The following is a 17,157-nucleotide window of genomic DNA, read 5'->3' as shown; positions in this document are numbered from 1 at the left end:
ATAACACTTAAAACTAGAAATCACATCAAATATTCAAACATGTTTTCAATCACTTCTAAGGCTCCAAATTTCTTATTTACATATTTGACAAGTTACATATGCTTTTAAAATCCATTTACTGACCAAATTTCATCAATTCACTAAAAACCCATTTTACTAATTCACTAACAATTCACTAATCTCTTAGTTTTATTCATCCTTAAGCTTCTATATCACTCAAGGCTTTAACACCAACCCAAAAATGAAAAGAATAACCAATTTGAAACATATCTTACCTTAGCAATGGAGTTACGAGGAAGAGAATAAGAAGAAGAAGAATAGAGAACCAAAGTTCCATTATTTTTCCCATATTCATCACTTAATAAATATCTATAAAAAATGAATATTAAATTCATTTCCTGCTAAAAGACCATAATGCCCTTCTAAAAGACCATAATGCCCTTCCATTCTTTCATTCTTAAAAATAAGTCTTAATCACAATTTTCAAAATCAGTCCTTGTACTTTTCAATTTATTCAAATTAAACTACCAACTTTTAAATCCTTACATTTTAGTCACTGACCCGATGTTTGGGGTATTACAGCTTTCACCTGCCCTATGGTACTTTTTCTTTCTGAAGAATGTCATTTTGTTTGAGTAATTCTCCGACATGATTGAAGACTACTTGGAGGTATTTATGGATTATTTTTCTATTTCTGGGTAAGATTTTGATCAATGCCTCACTCATTTGGTTCTTATGTTAAAATGATGTAAAGAAACCAATTTGGTTTTAAATTGGAAAAAATGCCACTTTATGATGACTAAAGTTATAGTGATGGGGCACCACATCTTCAGTTGTAACATTGAAGTTGACAAATCCAAAGTAGAGGTTATTGAGAAGATGCCACCTCATTTCAATGTGAAAGTTGTTAGGAGTTTCTTAGGATATATTGGTTTTTATCAAAGATTCATCAAGGACTTTTCAAAAATCGGTAGGCCTTTATGCTTATTGCTAGAGCAAAATCAAAAAATTATGGTTGATGATAAAGTAATGAAGTCCTTTGAAAAAAATAAGTTGAAGTTAGTTAGTGTGCCCATCATAGTAGCACCATATTGAAGCTTACCCTTTGAACTAATGTGTGTTGCTATTGACTTTGCTACTAGAGCATTGCTGGCCAACGAAAGAAAAAAAGTGTTTCATGGCATACATTATGCCAGCAAGACGTTGAATGATGCCCATGTAAATTACACCACAATGAAAAAAAAGAACTACTTGTTGTCCTTTAATAAGTTTTTTACTTACCTAGTGTGCACCAAGGTAATCATTTACACCTATCACTCGGCTCGTAAGCATTTATTTGCTAAAAATGAAACTAAACCAAGATTGATTCGATGGGTGCTTATACTTCAAGAGTTTGATATAGAAATTCGAGACAAGAAAGGGTTTAAAAATCAAGTGGTTGATCATTTATCTAGATTGGAATATGGTAGTGAATATGGAAATGTATTGGTGATTTTGAACACTTTCCTCGATAAGCTACTATTCGTTGCCACATCATTGCCTTGGTACGTGGATTTTATCAACTATTTGGTGATCAGAATGATTTCACTTGATCTCAATTACCAAGGTCGAAAGAAATTTTTGAGAGATGTTAGAGCATACCATTGGGAAGAAACATACCTTTTCAAGCAATGCAATGATCAAATTTTGAGAAGATGTGACCCCGAAGCGAACAAAACAATATTCTTCACCATTGTCACAATGCTCCTTATAGAGGTCATTTTGGTGGCATGAGAACTACAACAAAGGTCTTGTAATGTGGTTATTTTTGGCATTCTATGTTCAAGGATGTTAATGACTATGTTAAGCAATGTGATCGCTGCCAGTGAACATATAGCATTTCTCGTCACAACGGAATGCCAATGCAACATATTTTAAAGATTGAGTTATTTAATGTATGGGTGCTAGATTTCATGGGACTATATCCTTCATCATATGGAAACCTTTTTATCTTGGTAGTTGTGGACTACGTTTTTAAATGGGTGGAAGCTGTAGCATTGCCCACCAGCATTGCTAAGGCGGTTCTAAAGTTTCTTCACAAAAACATTTTCACTTTTGGAATACTGCATGCTTTCATAAATGATGAAGGATCCAATTTCATTGGTAATCAAGTTGCTAGAGCATTGAATCGATATGGGGAAAAGCATAATATTGCTACAGCATATCATTCACAGACTAATGGCCAAGCTGAATTCTCTAACCGTGAGATCAAGAAAGTTCTCAAAAAGTTGTCAATCATTCTCAAAAGGATTGATCCCTACATTTTGAGGATGCATTATGGGTTTATAAGACAACATATAAAACACAACTATGCATGTCTCCTTATCGTATGGTGTATGGCAAAGCTTACCATTTACCCGTAGAGCTGGAGCATAAAGACATATGGGCGCTGAAGCAATTAAATTTCAATTTGGATAGAACTGGTGAAAAATGGATGTTGGACATCAATGAGTTAGAGGAACTGGGAAACAATGCTTATGAGAGTGCAAGAATTTACAAGGACAAGAGTAAAAGAAGGCATGACAAACACATCTTTCCAAAGTAATTCAATGTTGGATAGCATGTCTTGTTATTCAACTCTCACCTAAAGATATTTCCTGGGAAGCTAAAATCGAGATAGTCTAATCCATTTGAAGTGGTTGAAGTTTTTCCTCACACTGCTATGCTAATTATGAACTTAGCAGATGGAAGTACATTCAAAGTTAATGGGAAGCGTTTAAAGCCTTATTGCCAACAACAAAGCCTACATATTTCTTCCATCACACTAAGAGAACCTCCTAATCTTTAATTCCTTATAGCATTTAATAAGTCAATTTTGATATTAGTTAGTTTTTTTCCTTTCATTAATTTTTTATTTTGTTTGTTTTATGCGCAAGTCTTTGTTGTAGATTGACATTCAACTTCACTGTTTTTCTTTAGCGTATGCTGCTCAACATTCAGTTCAATATAGGGTGTTAATTAGTTTGTACATTGTTGCAGCATCTAACAACTGGCTAGGGTAAAATTTTGGGAAATAAAAATATGTGAGTTGTACCTCACTTTGTCACCCCTTCAATCATAATCGTCTATCACATCTAATTAAAACCCTACATTCAAAAACTATTATCCTTATCATTTCCTCCCATTTAATTTTTTTTCTTCTATCATTTATTACCTCTCTTTTCACACGCAACCTTTATGCATTTTTACCCCAATTAAAAATTTTCCTTGGCCATTTTCTCCCAAAACCTTGAAGCTCCCATTTTAATTCTTCATTTTTTTTTTTTTTGTATTTCTCTTCACTCTTTCAAGCTACTTACATGGCGCTGAAAAAGAAAAACATGACCAAGAGTTCTCGTCGGCCACCTACAGTACTACCACGTAAGCCATAACCGATGGTGATTTCCACGAGGGTCCTATGAGATTTTTCGAACCCAAACATCAGCACCGATATAAGGAAGAACTCTCTGATCGAGATTTATATTTTGAACAGGGTTCGATCTTTCCTCAATTTACAGCAAGTGGATTACATCATAGATACCATTTCCACTCTCCAATTGGAAAAGTTTTGTGAGTATCCAGGAGACATTGCTCAAGAGCGCATATGAGAGTTTTATAGCAACCTAACGGATGAAGAGAAACCTTTGGTGTATGCTTGAGAGAAGATGGTTCATTGGTGAGCTAAGTCGATAAACTCATTGCTGGGTGTACATGATGATGCATGCGATCATTTAGCAATTGTTGAAACCTTGACCACTGCCCAGCTGACCCAAGTCGGCATTAATGTCTGTATTCCAGGAAAATCATGGGATATATCACCCATGAAAGTAGACACAATAAAGTGGTTGCATCTCAACAAAGCAACAAGGGTATGGTTTACTTTTATCCGAACCCGATTGATGCCTACCATGCATTACTCTTATATTATTAAAGATAGAATTCTACTGCTTCATTCGATATTGGCTAGAGGACATATAGATGTTGGTAAAATCATCTCCATTGAAATTTTTAGATGCACCCAGAAAACCTTTGGTTACTTGCTCTTTCCTTCCCTAATCACCTCATTGTGCAAACAAGCACAAGTGCCACTATTGACTTCTGACCAAGTTTATGCCAACCGATCTCCAATTCGACCAAGTTCGATTAAGGGCCAAATTGAAAGCAACATGAAGAAGAGACATTTAGTGAACCTGTTGTTGATGCTGCCAAGGAAGAAAAGCCCCCATCAAATCATGTTTTGTTGGAACTACAGCAAGCCATGGTATCAATGTCAGTAAAACACGAAAACACCCAGTCGATGCTGAGTCATGCATTGTAAAACTAGTCTCAAATGCACAATGCCCAGGTGAAATATTAGCAATACACCAAGGATTACGATGCAGTCATTTAACAAATTATCAGCAAGCAATTCAAGAAGATAGATGTATCGTTTCCTGTCGTCCCAATGCTTGTGCTAAATGACATAGCTCCATCACCAATGTCAGATGTTGTAGCCTGCTCTGCAAACTCTGAGAATGAGAATAAAGACCATGTTGATGATAAAGATGTAGAAACGAAGGACGAGGAAGAAGATAGTGATTCCGACGAGAAGAAAGGGAAAGAGGTAGAAAGCATGCTTGATTCGATGGCATCTACCGATATCATTACTGCCGACTTTGAGGACGTCAATGAGGAGAAAATTGGCGATGAGGAAATTAGCCACCAAGATAAGACAAGTGAGGAAGGTGAAGCCACTCAAGAATTGTTGGACCTAAATGCTGAAGTGATAGTGAAAGATGCCACAACACCAAAGCAGCAAGACCATGATGTCACTCAAATACTTAGGAAAGTTATTACTTAAGTCGTAGCCCTAGTTGAAGCCAATCTGCCAAAGAGCTCGTCCACTAATCTCGTTAGTGACGCCAAGAATTATAAGGACCCTCAAATTAAAGCCCCTGCTCCTAAACTGAATGATGCTACAACAACAACTACTACTCACATTCTTTATGTTACTTCAGCCAAGGCCACGACAATATCGAAGAGCCAAAAGAGGAATAATTCTTCAAAAGCCAAAGTTACTGCCAAAAGAGTCTATCCCAACAATGTCAGCCCGAGGAAGAGTCCACACAAGCCAACTTAGGGGTGTTTTGTTCTCCCTATATCATTGTACTTTTTACTTTTCTTTTTAGCATACATTAAAGACAATGCAACCTTTAAGTTTAGGGGTGTGTTATTTAGATTGTTGATTTTAAATTTTGTATGTGTTGTGTTTAGGATTACATGTTAGTTTTGTTTGCATGTTTTTCTTGCATAAATTGTTACAACATATAGGAATGAGATTAATAATGCTTTAGAATTAGTGTTAGGAAACCAATGAAAGATATTCTTTTAGGAAATTTTTAATGATGTCTGATGATGAAAATCTTAATGCTGTGAAATGGTAGAAGAATGTTGTAGAGAATTAGTGGAATTAGGATTCATAGAACTTTTAAACACTATAAGTGTATGCTCTCAATACTTACAGAAGTTAGAAAATTTTAAACTATAAATCTCATATATTTTATTAGATGCTACATTTAATCTTGCTTATAAAAATTAGGAAATAAGTTAGAGATACTGGTAATAGCTTCAACTTAGTCCTAGGAAATAAGTTGGAAATGCTGGTAATAGCTCCAATATAGACAAAGGCAAATTTTTTTAGCATTGAAAACTATTAACTAAGTAGGTGCAAGCTTTTCTAACTTAGCTAAGAACTGATTGAATACACCTAAATTACACACTATGATTTTTGAGACTACTAAGTTGAAATTGTATTCTTCGATATTTTAAAAACATATATGCAGCATGCTTTGTTGTAGCCTTATCTGATGGCTAAAAAATAAAATGAGAGAAATTTTCTGAAAGGTTTCCTGATATTTTCCTGTAGCATTGCTTTTAGTTGTAGTGTAATAGTTTCTTGAGGACAAGCAAACACTTAGGTTTGGGGTGTGATAACTCTCCAAAAGAGTTATCTTTTTAGTATCTTTTACCTAGGTTGAGATTGAACTTAAGTATTGTTAGGAACATTTTTGGCATCATTTTTTTATATATTTTCTATCATTTGCGTAATGAAAAAGTTGGTCATTGTTGGTTTAATTTTTATGTTTTATGTTGGAATTGGGTACGCTGATACTGGAGGCATTATTTGAAGCTGTAGGTGATATTGTGTTGGATTGCTGAGCGATTTTGTAGCATATGATGACTAATCAAGTGAATAATGGAGAACCTTCTAGAAGGTACAATTAAAAGAGGGTAGTTGTCAAGGCTCTAGAATCACCTGAATTATGGCGAAAAACCATTGGTTGAAGGTCCATTCCCTCAACCTATAAATAGGAGTAATCCCATCATCATTTAATAACCAATTTCTTCATCTCCTACATCTTTCTCCACAACTTTTAGCCACGATGGTATCCTAATCCACTCGTCGGGGAGTGCAACAGCAACTGTGACCGATTGGGGTTTAGCTTTACTTTCATCTTTCGAACTTGAGAGAGGAAAAACTTTATTGTGAATGTTGAATGTTTATTACTATTTTTGGGTATCGAACATTAAGTGTTCGATTAAATTCTTATATGATGGTTTTTGTTGCTTGAACTATATTTATGAGTTATGGTTTTAATATGATGTTGATTAGAGATAATGGCATCTTAAGCATGTAATTTTTAATTATGTTTAGAGATGAAATTAATTAAGATGTCATGCTAGTTTTGTTACAGCATAGGTAATTACGAGAGTAACATATCAATATAGAGATATAGGATGCCTATGTTATGCTCGATTATGAACTTATCAAATTTTTAATGAGAATTATAAATTTAATAGGTTGTAAATTAATTTTTGTATAACTTATGAATATATTACTGCAGCATTATCATTTGGTTAGCAGCTCAAGATGACATCATCTTAGGTTCATTGGTTTTATTTCTTCATTGTTTGTTGCAGTATTCCCATACTTTCATCATCTTGATATTTTTATTTTGCTATTTGTTTGTTAATCGTCAAATCAATCTCTTCCTCGCATATAGACTCTTTTTTAACAAGTGTTGCTCCTGTTGGGAATCAACACTGGTAACTTTATTATTATCATTTTATTATTTTATACGATAGTGTATGCTTGCACTTTGTTATAGCATTTACATAGCATCAGGACTCCAGCCATGAGAGGTGTAAAAAATATTTTAACCAAAACTCCAACCATAGGAGGAGCTTTACACCTTGCATTGTAAGTATATGTTAAAATTAGAGTGGTTAACAATGAGTGGTAATAAGGCAAATCGTATGATTATTCTAGTAAAACACGGCTTTTGGAGTGCATGAACCAAATTACTTAAGTAGTTAAAGGAATGGATCTTATTTATAAAGGTTTTGTATTTAGAACATATATTATTTTGTAGTCACCATAATTTAATAAAAAAAAACACATGGCTTTGGGAGTGTAGTCTTGAATTCAATTGTTATTACTTGGTTGAAACAATTTTCTTGTCTATGTTCATAAGAAGTCATTTTCAGTTAAAGTTGAGGAAAAAAAAACATAAGTCTAAATATTTTATAGTCAGGTGATCATTTTATAACTTTTAAAAATCATAAAACATAATAAAACATTTTATAATGGTCCGTTTGTATATTTTATCCAAGTATCTATAGTTCTTAAAAACTTTCATAATTAAACTATATTCAATAGATATTGAAAAAAAATTGCTAAAGTAACTAAACATAAAAATATCTATATATTTCATAAAAACTTACATAATTTTTGAAAAATATATTTTTTGAAATCTCGATATTTAAAAAGGAAAAAACGTATGAACTAAATTACGTGGCATGATTAAAGTAATGATATATCCTTTCAAACTCAATATTTCAATAATTTTTAATTATCCAAAAAAATAAAGCAATAATTACTATTTTTAAAGATTTTAGATTTGAACATAAAAATTTGTATAAATTATTTAAAAATTAATTATCAAATGGTTAAATTTTTTTTTAGAGAAATACTATTATTTATAAACATCTTATATTAATAAAAAAAATAACATTTTTATAGTTGAAGTTATTCGAAACAAACTGATGTCACATACAACTCAAAATAATTCCAAAGTAAACGGAGAGGAAGACACTCGAAATCCTCCAAGGAGTCGACTCTCTGCAAGCAAAGTTACAGTCCAAAACCAAAAAAGTAGATCAAATGTGAAACCTACGAAACATCGGAGTAATACAACTAAAGAACCATCGGAGCCGAGCCGGCAGCCCCACATTACCACCGTATATCTACTATCCCCTCCCCCTTTTTCGTTCTTGCGAACAATTTCCCCGATCCATCCCAATTTCCAATAGGTTTGGGTTTTTTTTAATACTTCTCTTGTTTTCTCTATTTTTTTTATGTAGGATTTATGGGTTTTCTTTGGTTCGTCTGTTTGTTATTTCATTTATTACTAACCAGTTTTCTCTACAGAGTTTGAGCTGCCTGTTAAGTTTGTGATTCTATTGCTTTGCTTTTGATTCTTTTCATTTTTTTAATAGCTGCATATTAATTAGTTGAATTGCAGTTTTGAGTTTGACTCTATTGACTTCCCACATTTTTAATTATTGGTGTTCCTTTCCTATGCCTTTAACTATTTATATATTTTTCTTCTTTCTTACTACCCACTCAATATTTTAAAAATAATTAAGATTCGACCATTTGAGTGTTTATTCAAGTTGTGTGGAAATCATGTGTTTTTAATTGATTTTATTTGAAAATTTATGTTATTATATTGATTGTTTTAAATCCTTTCAGATGGTGAAGAAGATAATCTATTTACTGCCTCCCATTCTTAGTTACAATTGTTCTTATGTATTTCTCATGTTTGGCCAGGGATATGTTTTTTACTTTTTAGGGTTCCTTCTCTCTTGTGTGCCCTTTTATGTTTTTATATTTGTTAAAAAAGGTACGATGTTTTACTATTTTTGAAACAAAATCTTGTGTTTTATAGGTGATTTTATCAACTTTCCTGATTGCAGCAATTGTTCTTTTGTTTCTATCGTTCATTAAGGCCCTGGATCGTGCTGAAACAATAAAACACCTTTTTTCAAAGGAGTGGAAGTGGATGTGAGCTGTCCATTTGTGTAAAGATAGTGTTGCTGCATTTCAGCTCGTTAGCAATTTGCAATGGGGTGATTGGCTTCTTGGAATATTAAGATTCTGCATCTAAGAAATAATATTCTGCTTTAGTTGAACTGATCTTATTTAATTATATTGGATTCATGATGGGTAAAGAAAACTTGCCACTAGCAGCTAATGGAGGTGTCAGCAATGATAGCTGCTTAAATGCTGACATTGATGATTCAGGAGCCTACTCGCGATATTGTCTAGACAAAGAGGCTGGTTTGCCTTCTTGTCGCGTTTTCCAGTGTTCAGAATCTGACAAAAGAGGGGATGCTGCTTTGGCATTTTTGGGATCTCTCCTCCCTTAGCAGTAGCAGTTAAAACCAAGGGTGAAGATAAGCCAGTTATTGAAGGAGTTCAAAAGGATGTTGAAGGTGATGAGTCTCATGCTAAGAGTCATAGGAGAGAATCCGGGTTTGTTGAGTTCATAAGCCCTGAAGGAGAGGTTTTCATATGTAGCACTGATTTAGAAATAGGCTCATGTCATCATCAAGATGCATTAATTGAACTTGGTTGTTCTTGTAAAAATGATCTTGCTCTAGTGCATTATGCTTGTGCTCTCAAATGGTTTGTTAGTCATGGATCTACTGTTTGTGAGATCTGTGGAAATCCTGCAAAAAATATCAGGACTTCTGATTTTAAGAAAATTGTGGTTTCTTTGAAAGATTATGAAGCGTTGAGAGAAAGGACTTCTAGTGGAGATCCTAATCCTGCCCAAATTCACACAAATTCAGGTGTAGACCCTGATGCTGTTGCTGCTATTCGGAGGCAACGACAAAGTGAGATTTCGTTGTGGTTCAGTCCGCATAGTAATAACAACAACAATAGTTCTTCTGCACTTTCACAGGTTGTGTCTGAACAGCCCTCAAATATTGTCACTGAAGTAGCTCCCACTGAAAATCCTGCAACCCAGTGGGCTGTGGAAGGTACCGGAATTCTGCTTGCTACAGGTCTACTTACTGTTACGCTTGCATGGCTCATTGCTCCTCGCGTTGGAAAGGTATTTTCTGATAAATGCTCATCTAACAAGCTAAGGAGTTCGTTTTGTTTTTCCTGCCAACAAAGAAATTTAATAAATGAAAACTTTTAATCATATGCTTGTGCATGAAGATTTACAGAAACTTAAATATTTTTCCAATTGTGAGAAAAGATGATCATACTAATTAATTGATGGAAAATGCCTAATTAGAATGAAAAAGTTCTTTCCTGTAATAGAGGAAAGATCTCTATCGAATAATTAATCAATCTCTTCCCATACTGAGTTCTTTATGAACATTTTCCATACATGTATGCCTACTGTATCTTTCTGTCGCACTGCATATTGTTGTCTGTATTATGTTTTCTGTATTATCCCCCTGTTCTAGTGAGAATCATATCTGCCACAATGAGAGTGTTGGGTCTGATACACATCATTAAGCTCCTTTATATCTTCAAAAGTAATTTGCAACTAATCAGATTTCTTAGAAAAATTTATTTTTTTATTCGAATTAGGCTGAATGCATAGGTTGCAATCTGGAAATATTAATTGTGGTATTCATTGGTTCTTTATCTCATTTTCTTCAAGTAAAACCATGTGAACCAGGTAAGAATAGTGGTGAAAGTTCGATCAAGTTGAGTCGAGTCAAAAAATTTCGAGTTATTCTAGTTGACGAATCCTATTTTATAACTCGAATTTGACTTAATTTTTTTTGAATCAAATCGAGTTTATAAAATTCGATTCGAGTCAATTTATTTGAGTTTCTATTTAAATTTAATCTTAAATATTTATAATATTATAATACTATTTGATTTCAATTTAAACGGTTTTCTATAACCACATACAATACATATATATTTATTCATATTTTTTTCATATATGATATACATATATCATGTAGCGTCGAGAGATTCAACTCAAACTTGCTAATTACTAAAAATTTCGAGTTATTCAAGTTGTATTTATAACTTGATTTGAACTTAAAAAATTTTCGTGTTTGGTCGAGTTTATGACATTACAACTCTAAGTCAATTCGAGTTGAGTCGAAAACATCGGGTTTTTGAGTCGAGTCGAGTTTTGCTCATCCTTAGGTAAGAATTTGGCCTATTAAACATGGTTTCAAAAAAAATGTTTATCTATGATCCTCCCCCTCCCAATAAATATTGATGACACGGTGTCTTCACCCTAACTGCATGCGTACTTGAAAGTTTGTAATGCTACAGCCTTGCCAAAGATGCCCTATCGTCTGGGCGTCTTCCTGAAGATATTGTGTGGTCCGGGCATCTTACAGCGGGTACTGTAGCAACCATCCTAGATCAGAAAATAATTCCATTGAGACCCTAGATGGAAAAAAAATTCCTCATCACATTATCTGAAAAAGTTTGCCACATTTTTTGTAAAAGGAGCCATTAACTGTTGGACCTTGAAACTTTTGGGTGTTGGTTAGCAGTAAGTCAGTTATCCTTTTTCAACTTGACTCGAGTCTGAAAGTGTTGTGAATTGTGAGTTTTTGAGTTCATGAGAGGAATTTTCGGGATCAACCTAATTGTATGTAGAGACCCATATGTTTTCTTGGTGACCAAAATCTTGAATGAGGAAAACAATTTTATTTTAATCATCCTTTCCTTATCCATTGATTGAATGGAACAATAATTTTTCTCAATTACATGTGCATTTGTGCAGCATCATTATTCTCCTGGTGGTCACGTATTGTTGTGGATTAGAGAGAAAACAGCAGCAAATAGAGAGAACTAGGCTGAAAAAAGAGTAAGAAGTTGGTATTCTAGGAAAACGATATGTTATAAAGACCTTTGGTTTCTAAACTCTAGTAATGAAGAGAATATAATGAAGTTGGTTGTAAATCTAGTTTACAACTTTTTAATACTAGGGTTACCAATAAGTTCTAACTTTCATAGTTCAACACTAGAGAAAACTTATAATCCTAGTTATATAGTGAAGTAGGTTGTAAATATATTTTCCAACTTATTTATACTAGGGTTACTAATAAAGTTTAAATTCTATCCCTAGATTTGAACCCTAGAGATAACTTATAACAGTAGCTCTATATCTATGTGTCTAGTAATTAATAAATAAAAGACTGAAATAATAAAATACATAATAGTAATAGCTTCTGCATCATGCATTTTTGTCCATAAAAACTTCAAGAAGACATTATCTAGTTAAATATATATGTTACGTATTTATTAGGTTTATTCAGTTGCAGTTAACTTGTGATGCATTTAGTCATCAGGGATTATAACGGTTATGTGCCACTCTTTGTTTTGTAGAAAACGGCTAGGAGTGGTCTTCATATTCTCTTGGGAGGCATATGTGCTTTAACAGTTGTGGTCTTCTTTCGCTTTGTAAGTAACTTGGATCCCATATCTGTAGTCGTTGTTTTCTAAACTCATCTGCATTTGATTTGAGTAAATGTTGAATATATTTGGATTTTGTTGATATATGATATTTTGTTTATGTTTTTGTTCCTTGACAAACTAATAACAACTATCTTGATAAACTTTACTGTACTCTTGCTATATCTTCAGAATGGGAATGCCATGTTTTTTATGCACCTATAGTTCCATATATGTTGTTCAGTAAACAATTTTCATCCTTTCAGGCTATTGTAAACCAAAGTAATATATCAATTTCGGGTTAAGTATTTCAGTTGCATTCTGAATTTAAGTCATATGGTTTGTTTGATTCAGTATGATATAATTTCAGTTGAGATTATGTTTTGTATGAAATTGGTGGTAATTGCAGATTGTGCTGACAAGGATCAAGTATGGGCCCACACGCTACTGGGCAATCTTGTTTGTGTTCTGGTTTCTTGTGTTTGGTATATGGGCCTCAAGAACGCATAGTGCTCATACAACATGATTTGTTGATATATGATGCGTGATGCATACATATAAATTTTCTGTATTCTTTTTTTACCGCTTGTCCTACATAATAGTAGTGGAAGTGGAAAAATATGGGGGCTTTATTGAATACTTCATAAATGGCAGCCAATTGATAGTGTTGATATTTGAGATATGAGATGTTGACGGGGGTAACATTTATGCGTACAATCATGTTGCGATAATTGACCCTTTAAGGGAATGTGCATTTTTTTGTGGGGTCGGTTTTGACATTTTGACCTTCATACTTTCTGGTTTCATTTCTGAAAATCAATGTTCCAAGGCTTTATAGATACGCATCACCAAGAGTATGACCTTAAAGTAGAGTCGATAGGGAAATTGAGAATTAAGTATTACAGCAAAGACAAAATGTAATACGTACAACAAGCAAACAAGTGCATTACTTGTGTTGTATCCGATGATTTCTATTTCAGGCAATGGCGAATTGAGAAATATTTTCATACATGAGTACACATTAATCACATAAATTTTTTGTACTGATAGAAACAAATAGAGTTTCACTATGAGAAAATTTGAATTTGAAGGTTGACATTTGTCCGCCCTCGTGCCTTAGTGGATCTGCCACGATCACAAGATAGTCTAAAGCTGCATAGGAAACTCGTACTCCCTTCGTGGAAATAAGAACAGGGAAACTAATATGGCATAGGAAAGAAAGGGTCCCTATAAAAAGAAATAAATCCAATATTTCCTCCCAAGTCCACAAGGAAACTAATATGGCATTTCCTCGCATGATGCAAGAACTATACCAGCAGACACCGGCTTAGGCATATAAATAAGATACTTCCAGCCTAAATCTGCATGGTTTGCCTTGCTAAAGTTCCAAGCACACAAGTATCTCTCAACTCATTGATGTACTAAGGGATAATTAAGTGTTTCCGTTTCCATATATATACAAGGAAACTAATATGCATTTCCTCACATGATGCAAGAACTATACCTGCAGACACCGGCTTAGGAATACAAATAAGATATTTCCAGCCTAAATCTGCATGGTTTGCCTTGCTAAAGTTCCAAGCACACAAGTATTTCTCAACTCATTGATGTACTAAGGGGTAATCAAGTGTTTCCGTTTCCATATATACAGCAATTTCATGAAAATTTTCCTCCATAGGCTGTTATTCCTTTTCATGCTTATCATTCGATTTGCTGCATTAGATATAGCACACACTTAAAATTTATCATGCAAGTTTGTAGTGACAGTAAAGGACAACTTCACCTACAAACTTCAAAAAACACCAGTCTCTAAATTATGCCTAACTAGGTTACAAGCTATAAGCAAACAAGCTCATCTCAAAATAAAGCTGTTATTACTGCTTATTTTTTAAAAAACTTTCAAGCATATGCTTCATTTACAACTGTAAATGGCATCTTATTATGTGTATCTTACAAGTAGTATGCATGCCAACTATTCCAGTCAATATTTCTGTTCAAAAAGATAAAATTTCCCATCAACATTTCAGCACAAGAATTTAGCTATTTTCATCACTCTTTAGTATCAGTTTTCCGTAGAATGTATCCTCAATAAAACATTCATTGAAATACTTCTCAAGAAATAAATTTTACCTATAAAAGTCATTCAATTTAAATAGCACATTGCAAACATGTAACAATAAATTCTACGTACGTACGGACGGACGGACGGAAGGAAGGAAGGAGAACAACATACTGCAAAAGTTTCAAAGGAGCATTCCTGAAATCCAACGAAGGCAATCTCAGCTCTCTTATCCTGCGTTCCCCATTGCCTCTCCCTCCACGAACCCGACCCGAATCCACTTTCCTGAACAAGTAAACAGATTTGGAAGCGGTGCTAAGAGAATCCAGAGATGGATCTTCAAAGGAGCATTCCTGAAATCCAACGAAGGCAATCTCAGCTCTCTTATCATGCGTTCCCCATTGCCTCTCCCTCCACGAACCCGACCCGAATCCACTTTCCTGAACAATTAAACAGATTTGGAAGCGGTGCTAAGAGAATCCAGAGATGGGTTTTTCCTCGTACTGAAAAGGGTCCATCCCATTCCAGCTAAAGCCCTTGAAACGACTGAATGGAATCGATCCGATCGCCTGTCCGCTTCGAAAACAGAGAAACGGACTAGTAATCCCAGTTACGCGCATCATCGAGTTTCGCATCGCAATCCGAGTCATCGGTAGTGAGAAATACCAGCTTGAAAAGGCCTTTAGAGAGGGAAACGAAGGATCGAAGATGGGAGAGGGAAGAGGAAGAGAGTGTAGGGAAGGAAATCAAAACTGCACCGGTGGGTAAAGGCATGGAGAAGGAAGAAGAGAGAGACAAGGCGGAGGAAGAAGCAGAGGAAGAGGAAGAGGAAGAAGGAGAGGGAGATGAAGAAGAGAAAGAGAAAATGATGTGAGAAAGGGAAGGCGTAGGGTGCAAATCCATGCCCATTTCTCTGGCTATGTTGGCTAAACTGTATGTGTCGCCGATGATTTCTCTCGTAGGGAGAAAAAGAAGCAATGGGGTTTTGGTTTTGGTTTCGGATTTGGGTTTCGGCGGCTTTGAGGAATGGCAATGAAAATTGTAAAAGCTGGATTTTGAATTGCAGACATCGTCTTCATGATAATCATTTTCGTCTTCGTCCTCTTCATCTTCGATATCATGGCCGTTGTAATGGTGATGATGGCGATAGAGGCGACGGCAACGGTGGTGGGTGTTTTGGGAGAGGAGGAATGGGTGATGGGTAAGGGCTTGTCGTACCAACTTTAGTGGGAGAGGGAGCATCTTTGTTTTGCTTTGCTTTGCTTTTGTTTTCTTTTTCTTTTTGAGATTTGCAATTCATATGTGATAAATAGGGGGATCAATTCCTTCATTATATTCTTTATTTTGAAGTCTTTAACTTAAACAACAGCATGATCCGGTTCGGATACTTTGACTAACAACTCTTGATGTCCCCTTTGGTTAAGTTTTTTAAAATATATATATTTTAATTTTGTTTTGACATTATTTTTTATTAATTTTGTAATAATGTTATTTACTAACAATTTGATTTAAGTAGAATGAAAATAGGAATTTAAATTCTAATATTTGCTAGTAAACATTTAGAAGAAGCTTAATTGAACAACCAAAAATATTGTCAAGAGGGGCTGAATGGGCTTTTTGAGAATTTTAGGGAGTAAAGGAGATTTAAAGGGATAGAAAATTGTTGCATAAGGATTTATAGTAGTTCGACTTTCTCAACCAAAGTCTACATCCACTACCTTAGCTACTCGCTAAGAATTTTTTAACAAATTCACTAATTTGTTCTTTCTTTTTACATGATCAAGAGATAACATTTACATTACCTAGCTTTTCACTTGGCTGAACTAGAACCAAAACCCATTTTCAAAAGGATAAAAGAAGTAAATAATAAAACCTCTACAGAGTATAGTGTTTACAAATTAATGCTCACAAAACACAACTATTTACAAGAGAAATAAAATAAAGAGTGGAAAAAAATTTCTCTTATGTTTGATTGTTTGGATAGGTGTTCCAACCTTCTTCAAGTGTCTTGAACTTGTATTTATAAGTTGGAATGTGTTTGTGGTCGTTTTTAGAAGTTGAGGATGATTTCTAGCCGTTTGGGGATGTTTTCTCCGTAATTGTGTTGAGTCAATCGAAAAGATGAAATAACCAAGAGGGGGTGAATTGGCAATAAAAAATTGGTGGAAGCTTAAGAGGAAAAATTAAAAAAATGAACACAAGAATTTTGTAACACCCATTTCCCGTATACGTTGTCGTACACAAGTCACAGGTGTCACATGACTTTTAAAACATTTTTTTATTTGTAAACCATAAAATTTTGTCCCATTAGTAAAACATTTTAGTGTAAAAAAAAGCTTGTTAACTTTCAGTAGATAAAATAATCTTAAGGTTATAACATATTACAATAACCGTAAGACAAATACATTCCAGAGCATTTTTATAAGTCCAATACATGCCATCTAATTCATCAAAAGTAGACATAATTGTCCTACTATTACTGATGAGTCAACCTTGGATTGATGATCTCTACTGCACTCCTTACTTAGCTATTCTTTGCTAATACCTACGCGTGAAATCAAAACACACTATGTATTTACTTAGTAAG

At 34.3% G+C, this 17,157-nt stretch overlaps 1 protein-coding gene and 1 pseudogene across 1 annotated transcript; one reads left to right on the top strand and one right to left on the bottom strand.

Moving 5' to 3' along the window:
• The first annotated feature begins 9,016 nt into the window (after positions 1-9,016).
• On the top strand, positions 9,017-13,259 carry LOC120195542 (annotated as a pseudogene).
• Positions 13,260-14,707: 1,448 nt separating this feature from the next.
• Positions 14,708-15,836, bottom strand: LOC120195469 (protein MTL1-like). Its single transcript, XM_039197487.1, has one exon. The coding sequence runs from the start codon at positions 15,810-15,812 to the stop codon at positions 15,168-15,170; it is 645 nt and encodes a 214-aa protein (XP_039053418.1). The 5' UTR covers positions 15,813-15,836; the 3' UTR covers positions 14,708-15,167.
• Positions 15,837-17,157: the final 1,321 nt, after the last annotated feature.

This window comes from Hibiscus syriacus, unplaced genomic scaffold, assembly GCF_006381635.1.
Source record: "Hibiscus syriacus cultivar Baekdansim isolate YM2019G1 unplaced genomic scaffold, ASM638163v2 tig00117016_pilon, whole genome shotgun sequence".
Taxonomy (NCBI): domain Eukaryota; kingdom Viridiplantae; phylum Streptophyta; class Magnoliopsida; order Malvales; family Malvaceae; genus Hibiscus; species Hibiscus syriacus.
This window is presented reverse-complemented; position numbering and strand designations above follow the sequence as displayed.